The sequence below is a fragment of the Diceros bicornis genome, chromosome 16 (genome assembly GCF_020826845.1).
Source record: "Diceros bicornis minor isolate mBicDic1 chromosome 16, mDicBic1.mat.cur, whole genome shotgun sequence".
Lineage (NCBI taxonomy): Eukaryota > Metazoa > Chordata > Mammalia > Perissodactyla > Rhinocerotidae > Diceros > Diceros bicornis.
The window spans coordinates 14,684,817-14,702,892 of record NC_080755.1 but is presented as its reverse complement, the minus strand read 5'-3'; the positions used below and the strand labels follow the sequence as shown (position 1 = coordinate 14,702,892).

Genomic DNA, 18,076 nt, shown 5'->3' with positions numbered 1-18,076 from the left:
TGCTTCCTTGCGTGCGCCTGGCCTCTGCAGGCATTTGAGATGAGTATCTCAGCCTTAAGGCAAAGGAATTCATCCAACAGGGTTATATGCATCCTTGAACAGCGGAGGTGACCCGGGTGTCCCTGAAAATATCCCTGCCATACCCACAGAAACATATTAATAGAATAATACATCTATAGTATTGCTTCCCAAACATTTCATTTAATCGTCAAAGCATTCCCCAGAGGTAGGAACTGTCGGTGTGCTGTACTGCAGGGCACAGGGTCAGTGAACCCTCTAAAATGGTATAAAAACTCACGTGTGTGCAAACTTTGGGGGGAGGTGGGAAGAGTGTCTATGGCTTTCACCATGTTCTCAGAGGGATCCCACAGCTCTGAACACAAGAGTCCCTGCAATCCTGAGGACAGAGCCCAGGACACTTTGCCCCAGGACACTTTGCCACTTAACTAGCTGTGTGCCCTCGGGCAAGTTACTTAAATCACTTGATGTCTCTGAAGTCCCATTTCTTCACCAATAAATGAAAACGATCTACCTACCTTGCAGGGTTGGCAGGTAAGAGGGAATTTATTTAAGCACTCTGCATCAGCAGGGGTTTAATAAACGGTGACTCGCCTCTTAATTTATCATGCGCAATCTGAGGCTGAGGTTACTTAAAAGACACCTAGGACTTCCTAGCCCACGGATCCCCTGGCTGCACCGGCACCGACCCGCGGACTCAGCCAGGAGCCGAGCCCGCCGCCTGAAGCTGCTGCTAGGCGGTCACACTGGTCACACCCGCCTTCTTCCCTCCCGGCGCCGCTCCTGCGAAGGTCTCTTCGCGAGTTTCCAGCCCCGCGGAGCAGGGTTCTGCGGAGACGCCGACCAGGCGCGGGGGCTCATCGTCGCCCAGAGGTCGGCCGAGACCCTCAGCGAACCAGCGCGCAGGCAGCGCGGGCCAGCGCTGGGCGGAAACTCGCCGGGAACGACGGGAGCCCCAAGGAGCCCGGGGGCGGACCCGTAGCTCCGGTCACGCCAAGTTAGCGCGCGCTGCCACGCCCCCGGGCCGCGCGGCCAATCAGCGCCCGCCGTGCCGCCCCCCCACCCCCCCCTCCCCTCGCGCGCACGGGGTCCGCGCACGGGATCCAGCGGTGCGGGCGGCTCCAGGGTCCGCGGAGACATGGTGCGCGGCAGGATCTGCGGGCTGTCCGTCCGCGACGTGCGCTTCCCCACGTCGCTCGGGGGCCACGGCTCGGACGCCATGGTAGGTACTGCCCGAGCCCTGGGTGATCTCCAGCCTCGCTACCGCGGGGAGCCCCGCGCGTCCTGGGGAGATTTCCAACTTTGGAACCGTTGCTTTTGTGAAGGAGGAGGCCAGGAAGGGGAATAAAAGTATCCAGAAACTCTCCATCCTCCTAGGCTTTTTATTTTCTCTTTTCTTATTGCTGGCGTTGAATATTTCCTGTTTTTACATTTATGTTTCGCATTTTGCTGGAAATGGTAGAATGCATAATATGCAACAGCAGCGACATCGTTTTGTTGCGTCCCCACCAACGAAACCCTAGAACAACACATCGCTGGCCTCTTCTGTACTGAGAACTTGATGGGGTTCGTGGTGTTGGAGACCAGGAAGCCCGGGGCTGGGCGTTTTGGGTGGTGATCCTGCCTCCGCCACAACTTGCTGTGTGACCTGGAGAAGACCCTAACCTCTCTGGGCCTCTTGGGCCCCTCTGTGAAATGAAAGAGTCACAATGTGGCTGGGAAACCAGACAAAGAAGCTTATAGTAACTCTGGGTCGTGTGAGAGGGGGCTCTCATGAAATTACCTGAAAGCATGGTTATAAAGGATTTGTCACTTAAAGACTCATGCAAGTATGTGTCAGTCTTTGGAGATAACAGTAAAGGTACAGACTTTGTCTCCTACCTAAATACTGAAGGGCGTTTTTGCTTCCTGAAAGTGTTAGAGGGACACCACCACAGTCCAGTGCAATGGTTCCCAAATATAGGAGCTCTCTGCGGAGTCTCCTCCAGGCCTGTGCCTCACTGGATCCTCGCTGCCCATCTTGGTCCACGGGTGAGGTGGCCACACTAAAAGAACAAAGTTGCATGGCTGAGTGAGTGAACATGTTCTGGGAAGTGAGCAACACCCATGTTAGGAAAATAGCTATCTGTGCGGAGGGAAGGGAATGGGAAGAGAACAGAACAGTCCGGAGAACTGTAATTCACACTGGAATGTTTTGCTTCTTAAGCTAGGAGGAGGGCACACAGATGTTTGTTACATTACCTATGCCCTTTGTGTACCTGAAATATTTTATAAAAATAGGCCTCTTGTTAAAAAATACCAGCTAAACAAAGTTATTACAGTTAAAAGAATGTCCTTTAGTTATTACAGTTAAAAGAATGTCCTTTATTCTGAGATTAAGTTCTTCCTGCTTTTTAAAATCCTTATGTGTCTTTTCTTATATAATATTATGGTAAATGACTTAAAAAACACTCAGTTGACAATCCTTTGTGGATCTCCAAATAGATATTTGAAATTTTACTGGCTTGTAAAATCCAAACACAAAATGCAACGCCTTTGCCCCTCTGAGGTCTAGCAGCTGTGGGATAAACCACTCGATCTCTCCAGGCCTCGGTTTTCTCGTCTGTAAAATGAGTATAATAATATCTGCTTCATCCATGTAAATGAGGTGCTGGTAGAGAGCTTGACACAGAGAAGGCCATCAATAAGTTTTGGCTATAATTACTATTTACCTGTGAGGAAACTGAAGCAGAAGAGATTTTAAATTTGTGAATGCAAAGCACTTTGAATTTGTGAAGTGTTAAAGTAGCCTGATTTCCTGTAGAATAATTTAAGAAATGGAATTTGTCTCTGGACCTGAGTGGTTTATGACCTCTGGGTCAGGAGAAAAGAAGTTATCTGACATCTGTATTGTGAGCCCATAAATACTTAAGTATTTGTCTTCTGGAGGTAGGGCGTGTGTTGTGTGCTGATTCTCAGGTGACTTCTTAATACAGTGTGCTGCTTTGCACTTCTCCGTGGTACCGCTTCTCGTGCCCTCACGTCGTGCTGGACTCAGCAGTGCAGCTGCGTTCAGCACTTAGCAGCAGAGCGAGCTGTCCTGATCAGAAGTGGGATATTTTCACGAAGGAGCCCTCAAATCTGTTAAAAGCAGAGAATTCCAGTCTTATGATTTCTTATCAGCCTTTTAAGAAACGTGGAGTGCTCAGGCCTGCGGTGTATTTACCAGTTGTTTGCTTGTCCGGGCACTCACTGAGGCTCCAGAGCTCCCGCTGACCCTGCCGCCTCCCAGCCATAATTTTCTTCTCCTTTCCCCACTGTCTGCTGAGCTCCCTGGAGCGGCTGTCCAGACAGCTCTCGCCCTCCTCTGGCCCCCAGTCCTTCACCCCCAGGAGTTAGAAGATGTTGCCTGCTACGTCAGTGAGGAGACTGAAGACAAATGCTCCCTTGGCCCCATCTCTGCACATGAGTCTCCAAACCAACCCTCTTCATCTTTCCCTTTATTCTATAAGTCGTGTCCTGCTCCAAAACTAATCTATTCTCCTGTGTCCCCATTCCCGCCCTTCTTGGCAGCCAGGGCCCCATTCTTATCCCCTCCATCTCCAGCATTTTCATCTTCAGTCTCTTCTTTTCCAGTGGTTCCTTCTCCATCCCACATGGACAGGGCTTCCCACTTGGGAATAGTCTCTCCTTGACCCTAAGACCTCTCTACCTCCTTCTGTTTCTGCACCTTCCCCACCAAATGCTAAATTACTGGTCCATGCCTGTTGCCTCCATCCTTTACAACTACTTCCTCCTTAATCTGAAGTCGACTTCTGTCTCCTTCCTTCTCTTGGAATTGCCCTCGTTATTTCTGCTTCCAGTGTCCTTTTCACAGTCTACATTTCATGCTGTCTGCTGTCTCCTCTTCCTGCCGTCTATCTGCCCCTCTGGCTGCTCCTCCTTCTTATACTGACCCCCTTCTTCCCTCTCCAAGACTCAGGCCTCAACACCTCTCCTGTCTCATTACACGCTCCCATTAAGACACCCTCCATGTTCACGGTTTCAGTGCCCACTTTTATGCCCAAGACTCCCAGATCCCATTTCCGGGCCTTCCCTCTCACCTCAAGTCCAGCTGCCATCTGGGCGCTTCTTGTCGGATTTTTCACCTTCATGCTAAACACCTTCCATCGGAACCCGAGCTCATTGTCTTGCATACCCTGCCCCACTCGCCCTCCTGATCCTTCCAGGATCATTCTGCCAGTCACAAGGACTCAAAAGCTTCAGGTCACTTTCGGCTCAACTCCTCCTTTTGACCCTGGCTGAAGGCTTCAGTGAAAGCTTTCCTTTTTCCATTGCTTCCTCTCCACGTAACCCAGAAACTGTCCACGGGTCTTTAATTCTTGGAGTCTCCCTCTGAGCCTTGTGTCCCCTCTTCCCCCTCAGGAACCCAGTGGCTAAACCAGGATGGTCACCAACCCTTGACTGTGCTCCAGTCTTTGCCTTTTCTGGCCCTTCACTGCCTTCACTGCCACTGTTATCTCATCTAAGATGTTCTTCCCTCCCAGATCCTTCATGCCTCTTCCTCACTGCTGCAAAGCTCCCTGTCCTCAACCGACCAGCTCAGAGTCTATTTTCACCGTAAAGCCGCCTCCAAGTTCCAGTGCATTCAGCTAATAGCACTCTCTGCCTGGCTTTCGTCATTTGCATCTCTCTCAGAGTCTGGCCGTGTTCTGCCTCATATTATTAGAGTTTCTGTAGCCATGGCTTCTAAACCGTAACTTTCTCAAGTGCAGACATGTCTGTGCCCCCTCAGCGACCTGCGCAATCTCCGCTACCCAGCTGGTGCTCAGCGACACATCACGCCGAACCCCCGCTGGGCTTCAACGCTAGACACAGCCCTCTCATCCGTCATGTGCACCTCCTCCCCTTCCCTGAACCCAGGGATTTGTTTGTGTGTGTGTGTGTGTGTGTGTGTGTGTGCGCGCGCGCGCGCGCGCGCGCGCGCGAGGAAAATCAGCCTTGAGCTAACATCCATGCTAATCTTCCTCTTTTTGCTGAGGAAGACCGGCTCTGAGCTGACATCTATCACCAATCCTCCTCCTTCCCCCCCCTGCAAAGCCCCAGTAGATAGTTGTATGTCATAGCTGCACATCCTTCTAGTTGCTGTATGTGGGACGCGGCCTCAGCATGGCCGGAGAAGCGGTGCGTCGGTGCGCACCCGGGATCCCAACCCAGGCTGCCAGTAGCGGAGCGCGCGCACTTAACCGCTAAGCCATGGGGCCGGCCCTGAACCCAGGGATTTAAATTCTGCCTCTTGAAACTCAGTTTCCTCATCTGTAAGATAGGGATGATAGCACCTACTTTATAATATTGTGAGAATTAAACTCAATCATGTAAAGCTCTTAAAATAGTGTTCCCAGAACAATAAATAGTATATAATCACAACAACAATAGTAATAAATTGTCATAGCCCTATGCAAAAGTCTTCCATAGTTGCATCCTCCATTCCTTATTAACACATTCAGATCTTCTGCCTGGCTTTTTGGGGTCTCTATTATCTGCCCCCACACCTCCCATCCAATCTCGTCTTCATTCACTTGCAAGCCAGTGTCCTGACGGGCCTTCCGCTTCCGTCTCACAAGCCTCCAGTGTCCTATTGCTCTCTCTTGCCTGCGTTCCTTCACCTGCCCCTCTGCCCGTCCGCGTGTCCTAGTCCCTCGCTTCCTCTGTGCTCCTCTCCCTTCAACTTCTCTGGTACTTCGACTGACCACACGTCAGCACGCGACCTTGTACTGTCTTAGCGATCGTTCTCACTTGGTTCTTGTGTGTTGGCACTTTCTCCCCACTGTGTGAGAAATTTCTAGAGACAGACTTGTTTTTTCACTTCTTCGTTCCCCATATCAACAAGTCGTGTTGAGTTTCATAATAGTCAGACAGTCAACACTTATTATCAAATACTGTTTGATAGTAGAAAGCTAAAAAAAGCAACAAAACAAAAAATGGGTTCATTTGTCTTGAAGTTGTAATTCTTCGATCCCCCCCAGTGATCTCTGAATGTGTGCTGTTGTCTTTGCAGCCTTGCTATAAACTGCAGTGGAGAGTCCGATTCTACGTGAGAGCTTTCTGAAAGCTTAGCATGTTCAATTTGAAGCTGCTTGTGAATGTAACTCTGTTCAAAGAGCTGACGGAGATAGCTGTGGGCGAAACTCCTGGGTTTAAAATTGAGCAGACAGCAAAGGAGACGTGATTGCGAACTGGCGTTAAAAATGTATGCAGGGCACTTGTTAAAATCGTTTGACTCCTTCAGGAGGACGTTCCTTGCATCCACTCAGAGCTCCTGTTTTCTTTGGGGTACATCATGGGTTCCGTTGGCTTGGAGCTCTTCCTGCATATCCCCGCTGCATGTCCTGTAATTACATGATGCCATTCTCATGTTTATTTTCGGGTTTTTCACATTCGCGTTGTTTGGGTGGGGGACGTTTTTCCACAGCACACAGACCCCAACTATTCGGCAGCCTATGTCATCTTAGAGACCGATGCGGGAGACGGACTCAAGGGGTATGGAATTACCTTCACTCTGGGAAGAGGCACTGAAGTTGGTGAGTTGTATATTCTCTTTAAGATTCCAGAAGGCTTAATTTTCATTTAGATTCCAGTTCTGACCTTATTTTTCTCTGTATTTACTTCTTGAAGTAAGTACAAACGACATTTTATGGTTTATTATTTATGTCATTGGGAGAAATTAAAAAGTGGCAGAATTTGGCCTCTCGCCTTATAGTCATCGGTAGACTGCAGGAAAATCCTCGAGTCTCAGACCATTTCTCTGCAGAGCTTTGAGGACCTAAACTAAGCACGTGACCAGGGGACGTGAGGGGGCAGACGTGTGCTCACGTAGCAAGGCTTACTGTGAAGTGCACAGGGGGTCCACTTGCTTTTCAAAATATCTCACACCGAGTCATTACAAGTTCACTGCTCTTCATGGCAGAAAAGGCCTTTGGCCCTGCCCAGTTTTAGAGCTCTCCTCAGGGAAGAGCAGGTTGTGTAGGCTGCACATCGAGTCATGAGTAAGTCCTTATCTCATGGCTGACGAGAGCTTGAGCCCCCTCATTTTTAAAGAAGGAAACCGAGGCCCAGACAGCCGCTGGGCCAGGCATGCAGAACCTCCTGACTGCCCAAAGTGCCTTCTCTCCAGAACATTTAAATACGAGTATTTGTTTTAAATGCATAATCCGTGCACGTGTTACAAAATTCAAGAAGTACAAAAAGATGACCTTGGCCAGATCAGCCATTTCAATGGATCATTAGGGGCTGAAGCCAAATTATCATAGGCTGACGAAAGAGGGTCCTGGAGGGGAGGAAACAGTTTCTCTGACTTCCGTGGTGACGTGCTGGCCCTCCCATGAATATTGCACTGTTAGCTTTCTCTTAGTTGTGGAATAAAAGTCATGCCCTACTGAAAGATTTTAATATTGTTGAGCAGATAAAAGGGATGTGTGTGGAGGCCGGCCCGGTGGCGCAAGCGGTTAAGTGCGTGCGCTCCGCTGTGGTGGCCCGGGGTTCGCCGGTTCGGATCCTGGGCGTGCACTGACGCACCGCTTGTCAGGCCATGCTGTGGCGGTGTCCCATATAAAGTGGAGGAAGATGGGCACGGATGTTAGCCCAGGGCCAGTCTTCCTCAGCAAAAAGAGGAGGATTGGCAGATGTTAGCTCAGGGCCAATCTTCCTTAAAAAAAGGGGGGGCGGGTGTATGTCTGTGTGTCTGTCTGTGTCTGTGTGAAGGATGAGGGAACCTTTCTTGAACTTTCAGTGGACGCCACCAAGCTGTTCCAGCTCCTCAGAGGGCTGGCGTTGGGTCACGCCGTCAGCCTGTTCTTCAGCAGACCTCTCTCGAGTGCTCCTGTCTATCCGGTGCTGGAGAAAAGCCTGTAGAAAGAGCGAGAAAGGAGACCGGGTCCCACACACAAGGAGAAGGAGGGCACACACGTCTCAGGGAGACGGACGCAGAAGAAACAGTAGTGCAGTGTGAGAAGGACTAATTTTTTTTAAGTGAGTACAAGGTACGCAGAGAGAGGGTTAGTCCGTTGTCCAGGAGGGTCAGGGATGGCAGAGGTGAGGCTTTGAGACGGGACTCAAGGGTAACCAGGAATCTGCCAGGCCGAAGGAGGAGCCTGGCTGTGATTCCCCACCTCCCTCCCGGTTAAGTTAATGATTTACTGCTGCCATTTCCCGAGGCAGTTCCCACTAACGCCATAGGTCTGTGAGCTGTGTCAGCTTCTCCTGCTACTTTAAGGGTCTCTGGTGTAAGTTGAGCACTTTATGAAGCTGCTTTCTCCACACTGCAAACCATACAGGGTGGCTGCAAAGGTGTGTAAAACTCAGCAAGCCTACAACATGTTATGGGACAAGCCACTGGAACCACTCTCTGTTAACAGTTAAGACTTTGAACTCTGCCCACTGGAGCCGCAGTGGAGGGAGCCTGCGCACGTCGTGTGCTTCTAAGACAGGCCAAGGCTCCTCTCAGATGGTCACTGAGTTCAGGGCTGTAGGGCCTTTGCTGATCTCTCCCTCCTCCATTCCCATTCCCACCCAGCCGTCCTGGGGCATGTCTGGGGCAGGGGTAAATCGATTTTCATCTCTTTATGACTTTAATAAATGGCTCTTGTGTGGTGATGTTGTTGGCTTCTGTCTGTTTCAGACCACAACATGACAGAACCCATTTTACCTTTAACCTCGCTGCATATTCAGGTGACTCACTGCAGTCTCACGAATGTGTCACGAAGCATTCACATTAAAGATGAAAAAATTCCATTAGCTCATCACAGTTCTCCTGCAGCCTTTATCAACTTGCTTACCTAATTGTTCTTTTATGATCCAAAAAAAAAGAGAAAGAAAATAGTGCTTTCTTCATTACCGTGAAGAAAGTGCTTGTGTGTGTCTGTGTGTGTGTGTGTGTGTGTGTGAGGGGGAGAGAGAGGGAGGGTTACAGTTGCTTTTTTAATGTATAGCATAGACCGATACAGTGTTTTGTTGTTGTTGTTGTTTTTAAGTAGGAAAAGAAAAAGAAAGAGATGAAAAAAGAAGAATTTTTAGAGACCAAAAACAGCCTTAAGTGTTCACACCAGCCCTGGAGCTCAGACACCCGTGGTCATCCATAAGCTTTACTGACTTGTCTTTCCCGTGCTGGAGGGTCCCAGAATCGAGTCCTGGGCAGATGTAATCACAGGAGAAAACCCTTGGGTTTAGGCAGCAAGAAGCTGCCTTCAAGGGCCAATTTTTCCCAGATGAATTTCCCACCCATCACAGCAAACATGCAAACCAGAAGTGGACTGTTCTTCATGCTGGAGGCAGACCACCACAACCCAAATTTCTATCAAACGCACCAAATTTTAGTTAACTTCGTGCAGTGGCCTCCGTTTGAGCAAGGAAAATCCACACACTATAGATGAATCTGTTCATCTTGTGCACCTCTTAGAGCTGTAAAAGATGAGATCATCCTTAACTTTTGTTAAATGCGTTTTGCCATTGTGACGCAAACCAGAGGTGTGCTTCAGTCAGTGATTTCTAGCAGCCATCTCATCAGTGAGACGGAGGTTTGAGGTAGTTAATGATATGCCTGTCTCTGAGTTGCTGACTTACTCTTCAGATGTCTTTAATCCAAGAGCACCAGCCGTCAAGGAGTGAGGAGGAGCCTGTCTTCTCACAATTCTAGGGAATGAATATCTGAACTGGAATGATTCCATATCCCATTAACAAAGGCCCTAGAGAACACGAATCGTTGGTTCAGCCCTAAATGCTCCGTGTGAGAGTGAGTGCACAATCATCTGAGAGCTGGTTCACACAGAGGCCAGGCATGTTCTAAGTGCGTGTTTCAAATACTTCCAAAGGTCTTTCTCTTAGAAAATGATTGATAGGAAAACTGCGCCTCTACAACCATCCCATTAAATGACTTGAGAATTTTAATATTGAAGCAATGGCAACACCAAACAATAAGTTTATCAAAATTTTTTCTAATAAATTAATTGCTTTGGGGCTAAGTTGATGATTTGATTATTTCAGCCATTTACACATAGACTGAGTGTTTTATGGACTGAGCAAAGGATAGAAGGGTCTTTCCCATTCAATTTGCTACTTTACTTATTCTTCATCTGAAATAACACTATAAAGCCTTTTTAAGTAAAACACCAAAAATAAATAATTGATGGTAATGCTGACCCAAATTAAGTTTAACCTTCAAATTACTTATGAAAAATGTAGTATATCATAAGTAAGTCAATGGTAAGAAACTTAATGTTTATGAAAAGTGTTTTCATGTACTTTAACATTTAACATGTATTAGGCTAATTGCAAATTCATCTCGTCTTTAATAGTGTGTTATGTTGTGAATTGAAGATATTTCCTATACAGTCATATGCCACATAGTGACGTTGTGGTCAACAACAGACAGCGTATACGACAGTGGTCCCATAAGATTAGTACCACATAGCCTAGGTGTGTAATAGGCTATGCCATCTAGGTTTGTGTAAGTACACTCTGTGATGTTCGCACAAGGACGAAATCACCTAACAACGCATTTCGCAGAATGTGTCCCCTTTGTTAAGCGACACATGACTGTACTTGACAAGAATGAAAAGGCCCTTTTTTTTTTAATTCTGTAAGTCAGTCTTCTCATTCCTTTGGAACAATGAACTAGCAAGGTTTCGTTTTGAATCTGACTGTCCAGACACTTTACAAAGTGAACCAGAAAATAATTTGGAAACATGATTTAAACTTTCAGATCTACAATCTGTTTTTCACATGGCAACCAATCAAAATGTGTTTGCTCTATTCAGAAATTAAGCTTAGTCTCCAGATTAACAGCTATTCTACTTGTGTGATATTACTTAAGACGACCACAGAAGACATATTTTTAAAGCATACACCTTTGTATTGAAAATTATTTTCACAAAATGCGATTAGGTTGTCTGTGGTGATTGCATGCCTTGATTTATACCAAAACATGCCCAAGAATGAAATCCTCTTTTACTAGTTGTCTGTGCTGTGAATGCCCTGGCCCACCATGTGCTTAGCAAGGACCTCAGGGACATTGTTGGTGACTTCAGAGGCTTCTACAGGCAGCTCACGAGTGACGGGCAGCTCAGATGGGTAAGTGGCCTATTTCATAAAGTGTTTCCACAAATAATGTTACTAAGGTCTAAGATGTCTTTTGATTAAACAAATGTGAAAATAGAGACGGGCTTACAGTTTGAAGGTAAAACATTTTATTCAAATAAATTAGGGCTTGAACTATTTAGACAGTCAGTGTTTTGGGGTAACCGATTCCTTTCTGTAAGACTTGAATCTGGGCGTATTTGGATCCCGAGAGCTGGCTTTGCCCTTGTGGACCTCATCTCCGCTCCCTGAATGGGAAGAACTGGTCTAGACTCTAGAGGATAAAGTGCTGAATGGGCAACCGTTTTTAGGGAGAGAGAATGTGAGTAGTATTGGAGTTGTGGGAGGAGGATATTAGGGACAGAAACAGAAAAGTAGAGGTTGAAAAGATAGAAACCCGAGCACCTTTTATGTGAACCCTATGTTCAAGGCATGAAAACAGTGAGATTCTAGAGAAAGGTTCTGTCACAGTAAGAGCAATCCAATAACCAGGACTTGCCCTTGTCTCCTGACACCAGCTCTGTCTTTTCCCAATTCTGTTCAGTCTCTTGTCTGTGCACAGAGAAAGGCACAAGGGAATGCACACTGCCTCAGATTTCATTTTTAACTTTCTGCAGAGCAAGTTAAACTTGCTTTTAAAGGTGTCCACTTGAAGAAGCTCCCACTGGCTGAATCTGCGACATTTCAAGCATCAAAATAAATATGGTAGTAATGGTATAACTCCTTGAATAACATAAGAATCCATGAGTCCATTCAGATAGTAAACAAACAAGGGAAATCTTGTCATTACAGTAGAATACAAACTAATATAAAAGGAATGATAACATTAGAAAATCACCATGTTGCAACCATCATAGCTATAAATGATTGAGGTGAGAATCATCAGTAGATGCTAAAATTTGGGGGCAATATTAATCTCCTTACTTAAAAAGGGAAAATAGTAATCCACAGTGAAGAAGACTAATGGACACTGACTTACCCAGGTGCTAAACGATAATAGCCCTAACAAAAAAACAAAATGCCAACATCGCTTCCATAGCCTTTGTGCCGAAAATGATAACCTGAGTCTAATCATGAAGGAACCCCAGACCAACCCACATTGAGGAACACTGTACAAGTCAACTCGCCTGTATTCTTTAAAAATGTTGATATCATTTTAAAAAAAAGAAAAAGAGGGCCGGCCCAGTGGCATAGCGGTTAAGTTCGAGTGCTCTGCTTCGGGGGCCCGGGGTTCACAGGTACGGATCCCAGGCGCGGACCTATGCACCGCTTATCAAGCCATGCTGTGGCAGCGTCCCATATAAAGTAGAGGAAGATGGGCACAGATGTTAGGCCAGGGCCAATCTTCTTCAGCAAAAACAGGAGGATTGGCAATGGATGTCAGCTCAGAGCTAATCTTCCTCAAAAAAAAACACACAAAAAGAAAAAAGAATAATTGTTCCAGATAAAAAGAGACTCAATGGGGCCAGCCCAGTGGCGTAGTGGTTAAGTTTGTGCGCTCTGATTTGGCCGCGCAGGGTTCGCAGTTTCGGATCCCAGGCGCCCGGACCTATGCGTTGCTCATCAAGCCATGCTGTTGTGGCAACCCGCGTGTAAAATGGAGGAAAATGGGCACAGATGTTAGCCCAGGGCCAATCTTCCTCAGCAAAAAGAAGAAGATTGGCAATGGATGTTAGCTCATGGCCAATATTCCTCACCAAAAAAAAAAAAAAAAGAAGAGACTCAAGAGACATGAAAACTAAATGCAATATGTCAGTAAAATAAAGTACATGATCGGGACAATTGGTGAAATTTGATTATGGACTGTCTTCGTAGGCAGTAGTATTCTGTCATTGTTATATTCCCTGAATTTGATCATTGTACTGTGGGTATGTAAGAGAATGGCCTTGTTTCGGGGAACTACGCTCTGAAGTATTTAGGCTTAAAGGAGCATGATATCTGCAAGTCACTCTCAAATGGTTCAGTAAAATAAATTTTATTTATATTATATACATCATATTTTATTTGTGTATATGTGTACATAGATGGAGAGAGGGGAAATATACGGGAGTTCTTTGTACTATTCTTGCAACTCTTCTATAGGTTGGAAACTATCAAAAAAAAAAAAAAGCTTAACATGGGGTCAGCCCCGTGGCATAGCGGTTAAGGGCGCGTGCTCCACTGCTGGCGGCTGGGGTTCAGATCCCGGGCGCGCACTGATGCACCTCTTATCAGGCCATGCTGTGGCAGTGTCCCATATAAAGTGGAGGAAGATGGGCACAGATGTTAGCCCAGGGCCAGTCTTCCTCAGCAAAAAGAAGAGGATTGGCATGGATGTTAGCAGAGCTGATCTGCCTCACAAAAAAAGAAAAAAAAAAAGCTTAACGTCTAAGTGAGTTTCCATCGCTGCCCTTTAATTCTTGAAATGCGTCTCTGGCTAGGAGACCTACATATCATCTTCATTTCTAAGAAGTGCTGGTGTGTTTTGCTTCCTAACCAGATCGGTCCTGAGAAAGGTGCTGTGCATCTGGCTACGGCGGCCGTCCTCAATGCTGTGTGGGACCTGTGGGCGAAGCAGGAGGGCAAGGTGAGTCGTCTCAGGAGCGCGCCGGGGCCTGGAATAGTACAGCCGTGGCAGAGCAGTGAGCACTTCCTCTGTGAGCAGCCTTCTAAGGACAAAAGACAAATACACAGCAGGCCCCCAAAAGGAAATAAAGAGAACTGTTTGATTTTTTTCTCCGCTGAGAGATATTGGCAGTAGTTAGGAAATTGTCAGAGTAGGTTAGAAAGGGCTGAGAAAGAAGGGGGGCAGCAAAAGTGAGGGGTGGGAGACAGCATTAGAGCTGGGGCGGGGGCGGAGGGCGGGGGCGGGCAGGTCTGATAGTTTGCCGCTGGTGCAGCTGTCAGGAAACAGATGGTACTTTACACATGTGTTTTCCAAATCTTTTCTTTTTTGTCTTCAAGCCTCTGTGGAAGTTACTTGTTGACATGGTAAGTAAATTCTTTAAAATTGTGATTGTTTCTGTAAGTGAAACGGATTTCATGGATTACTTGCCTTTTGATAATCGGGAAGTATGTTCAGGACTGTCTGTGGGTCACTGTAGTGATGATAAAGGAAAAAACCAGTACAATATAATATTCTTTTTCTGATACTTGAAGCCACAGATAGCTGTGCTCGTGCAGGCAGGGTGGTCTGAGTTTTGGGTCTGCCTCCCCCACTGCCGAGCTTTCCCATGTAGTACAAATTCTCCAAAGGGGACAGTTATAACTTCTCCAGGAACCTCACAGAATTGGTTTAAAGACCAAATAAGAAAAGTGCTTCACAAACACTGAAGAGCAAGATGTTAGTATTAAGATATTATCTGGTCACTTTGACTCCAAAAGCAAATGACAGATCATACTGTGTAGTCTCCGCTGTGCAACTCCAGCGGGGAAGGAGCCAAACACTGGATTCTAAAGATACGCACCTCACTGCTTCCTTTCTCCTTGACCTGTTTATAGCAGAGATGAGCAGCTGGCTGCTGACGAGGAAAAACTCTGGGCAAGTTAACTTCAGACCCAGGCAGACCTAGCTTTGAACCCAGGCTTCAGCACTCACTGGCTGAGTGACCTTGGGCGTGCCACTTAACCTCTCTGAGCATCAGCTGCCTCAGGGTGATGCCTTGGATGGTCCTAAAAATCTGGTGGTCAGCAATTGAAGGCCCTTGTTATTAATTGGCATCACAACTAAGGAAAAACAAAGAACACCGTGGCCTTGAAGACTGTTCACCAGCAGATGTCCCTCGTCTGGAGGGAAGTGAAGACAGGAAGACATCACACCGTCTCTCTGACGTGGTTGTGGGCGGCATGGGGGCAACGTCTGACGGGGAAGGACATGGACCTCTTGAGCCACCTTCAGGCTCAAGGTTAGCCTTTCAGAGGAGTGTAGGAGATGGCCACCAAAGCCAAATCATTTGAGGGCCACTGGGAAGGTGACTGAAATCCCACCTGTGGACTTTGCCTTCTTTTGGATCCTGTTCCCTGTTTAGTGCCAGTGCTCCTAAGACGCAGGGGCTCAGCGCTGAAAGAGCTCTTCCGATCTTGCTCAGTTACCATGGAGCAGTACTGGACACGATAAAACCTGAGCGGGAGTGGAGTTACAGGTTGCCTCCCAACTGACTGTTAGATTGGGGTGGGCAGAGGTCTCAGCCAGGGGCCCAGCCGAGAATGTCAGCCTTCCCCGTGTGGCCAGAGCACTGAGCGTGGGGCAGGAAGGGCACAGCCAGTGATTATCCAGGGTGAGTGCTGGGCACTGGCAGGTATGAATCCGCTCCCTTCCTGTCAGTGAAGTGAATTGTCCCAATTTGACAGGAGAGGAAATTGCCCAAGGTCACGCTGCTAATAAACAGTGGGCACAGGGTTGACCCTGGGTGGCCTGGCTCTGAGACCAGCCTCCTTTCCTCCCCCGCTAAGCAGCTCCAGTGTTGCATTCCTCCTCTCAGAGTTTGCTGCCTTGCTGCCGGCCAGCCCTGAAGTGTGGAGCAATGAAGTACAGCGGACACTAGCTGCTCACTTATCCATTTAACTTGCACCAAGTGCTTGCCTCACGCCGGGGCCTCTTTCCGGAACCATGTTAGTTGGAATGGTTGTAGGAGCCTAGGTTTCAAGGGAAGGGAGGGGCGGGGAGGGAGCACGGAGTCGGAGCATGAGGCCCTGAGGACTTCTTGGGAGGCAGCGATGACCCTCTGAAGGACTCTGCGCAGAAGAAGGAGAGAATCAAACAGTTTAACACAAATCTCAACGGTCCTTTCCCGGAAAGGATAAGCCCCATGTAGCAGTGTAAGCAGATCCTTAGAAACGTAGTCCGCCTGTGAATTGATGTGGGCCTTTCCCCCTCCTGTCGTGCTGCCAGGACCCCAGGACGCTGTTATCCTGCATAGATTTCAGATACATCACCGATGTCCTGACTGAGGAGGAAGCCTTCGGTGAGTCACAGTCCAGTGATGGAACCGGAAGCTCTCTGGTACATGCTGGTGTGTAAACAACGTAGTGGCATGCTTTGTTGTCTAAAAGAGTGATAAAGCCTTTTATTTTTTCCAGAAATACTGCAGAAAGGTCAAGTTGGTAAAAAAGAAAGAGGTGGGTTGTGAGGAAATTTCTTTCATTATTTTTGTGATCATTGTCCAGTTTTGAGTGTCCCTGTCCTGTGGGGGTTCACATTGTGCCCCAGATGCCCCGTGCCCAGCAGCCAGGCCCTCTGACAGACAGTTGAGTCTGGATGGAGAAGCCTCCTGGATGCGACCTCTTCCTTCAGAGTTCACTTCAGCTGCAGCTAAAAGGAAGTTTGGCTTTAGGGTTATGCCACAGGACACAGGAGGGCCCTGGCTAGTGGGGCAGTCCAGGAGGGTATCCTGACCCCCAAGGGTCGACGTCCTCCGAATTTGCATGATCCTGAATGTGACCTAAAGGCTGGGCCAGGGGCTGGGTGCATGTGAAGGGCAGGGTCAGAGGAGAACAGCTGGATTCTCCATGGGCAGCAGCTGAGCTACAGGCGATTCTAATTCTGAAGGTCCCTGAAACGTGAAAAATGTTGATGAGCGTTGTGTTTCCACAGAAGAGCAAATGCTGATGCATGGCTACCCTGCCTACACCACATCGTGTGCCTGGCTGGGGTACTCGGATGACACGCTGAAGCAGGTGGGTGTTTGAAACTGGTTTTGTAGACAGGTTTTATATTCCTGGCTTTCTGGACAAGATTTAATATTTTCTTGTTAGCCTTTCTAAATCATTATGGATCCAAGGTCTCTTCTGGAAGTCCTTACACACAAACAAAAGTAAAGCCATTCACACTGTGGACATGGGACTCTGACCTAGTGAGCCACAGCTTGGGTTCTGGAAGGTGACAGCCTAGGATTTGATTCCCAGGCAGAGGTGGCAGCACATTGCACAATGTTACGCCGAACCGTGCTGAGTCTCAGTTTCCTCACTGTGAAATGGGGAAATAATTCCTATCTTGTGGTGGTTTTGAGGATTCAGATAAATGCTATAAGCTGTGTAATGCTCACAGCACAGCGGCTGGCAAGTGGCATGCTATCAGTGCGTGGTTGACTTCCTGCTGTTTCTCCTTGTACCATACTCACAGCTGAGAGAAAGCGAGAGGGAGAGACTAGCTTCTGTTTGCTACTACTACATCCATTAGTTCTGTGGAGCCACAGAACATCCTAGCTTTAAAAAGAGGGATATAAATGCTCCACTTTGCTTCCAGGAATGTTGTGACAACTAAGGAAATGGTTTCCATAGAGATGAGGAGAGAAGGAGGTCACCCTACAAGTACAAAGAGTTATGCTCTGTTGGCTAAGCTGTTTCTTCTCCTCATTCAGCAACACTTGGTTGTTCTTCTGGTTCCTGCTACAGCCATAGCATTTGCGTCTCCGATCAGACAACTGAGGTGCTCATTAGACCAAGGAGAGCTTCTCAGAGTGTGCTGATGGCTGTGCTCCTCTCCCCACAGCTCTGCACCGAGGCTCTGAAGGACGGCTGGACCAGGTAACGTACTTGTATGTGTGTGATAATGACCTTGACTCCCAGTTGGCAGCAGGAGAGACTCGGCGGTGGAGAGGAGCCAGGATCAGAAGGCACCAGGGAGACCAGGGTTCGTCCAGGAGCAGCCTGGCACGTAGGGACGCATAAGAGACGTTTCATCCTAGGCCAGGCTTTCTCTAAAGACGAGATGTGAGTCCTCATTGGAATCCTAGAGCGTCAGAGTTGAAAGACACCTTGGAGAGCATCGATTTCAAGCACCAATCTAGAATAGAAATCTACTCTTTACCTCAGTAACAAGCTTTGATTCCGCTTCTACTTGAAAACCTCCAGAGGCAGCGAGCTTCGCTCTGTAAGGCACTTTGCAGTGTTGGAGTCTCTAAGGGTCAGAGAGAGCTTCAGGGTACTGAACCCTGTCCTTCCCTATGACTTCAGCTGCTGGTCCCAGTTC

The 18,076-nt window shown here is 47.7% G+C and overlaps 1 protein-coding gene across 3 annotated transcripts in view; it reads left to right on the top strand.

The window, feature by feature from the left end:
- Positions 1-1,122: 1,122 nt before the first annotated feature.
- ENOSF1 (enolase superfamily member 1) overlaps positions 1,123-18,076 on the top strand; it is a 28,635-nt gene continuing 11,681 nt past the window's right edge. Inside the window, exons 1-9 of one of the 3 annotated variants that reach the window (XM_058556853.1) lie at positions 1,123-1,240; positions 6,470-6,578; positions 11,006-11,121; positions 13,607-13,693; positions 14,071-14,097; positions 15,998-16,070; positions 16,186-16,224; positions 16,700-16,782; positions 17,597-17,631. In XM_058556853.1, coding sequence (XP_058412836.1) covers positions 1,157-1,240; positions 6,470-6,578; positions 11,006-11,121; positions 13,607-13,693; positions 14,071-14,097; positions 15,998-16,070; positions 16,186-16,224; positions 16,700-16,782; positions 17,597-17,631 — 653 coding nt within the window. In that variant the 5' untranslated portion in view covers positions 1,123-1,156. Of the gene's footprint in view, positions 1,241-6,469; positions 6,579-11,005; positions 11,122-13,606; positions 13,694-14,070; positions 14,098-15,997; positions 16,071-16,185; positions 16,225-16,699; positions 16,783-17,596; positions 17,632-18,076 lie in introns of those variants that run through there. The other 2 variants (XM_058556852.1, XM_058556855.1) reach the window with 2 other exon arrangements.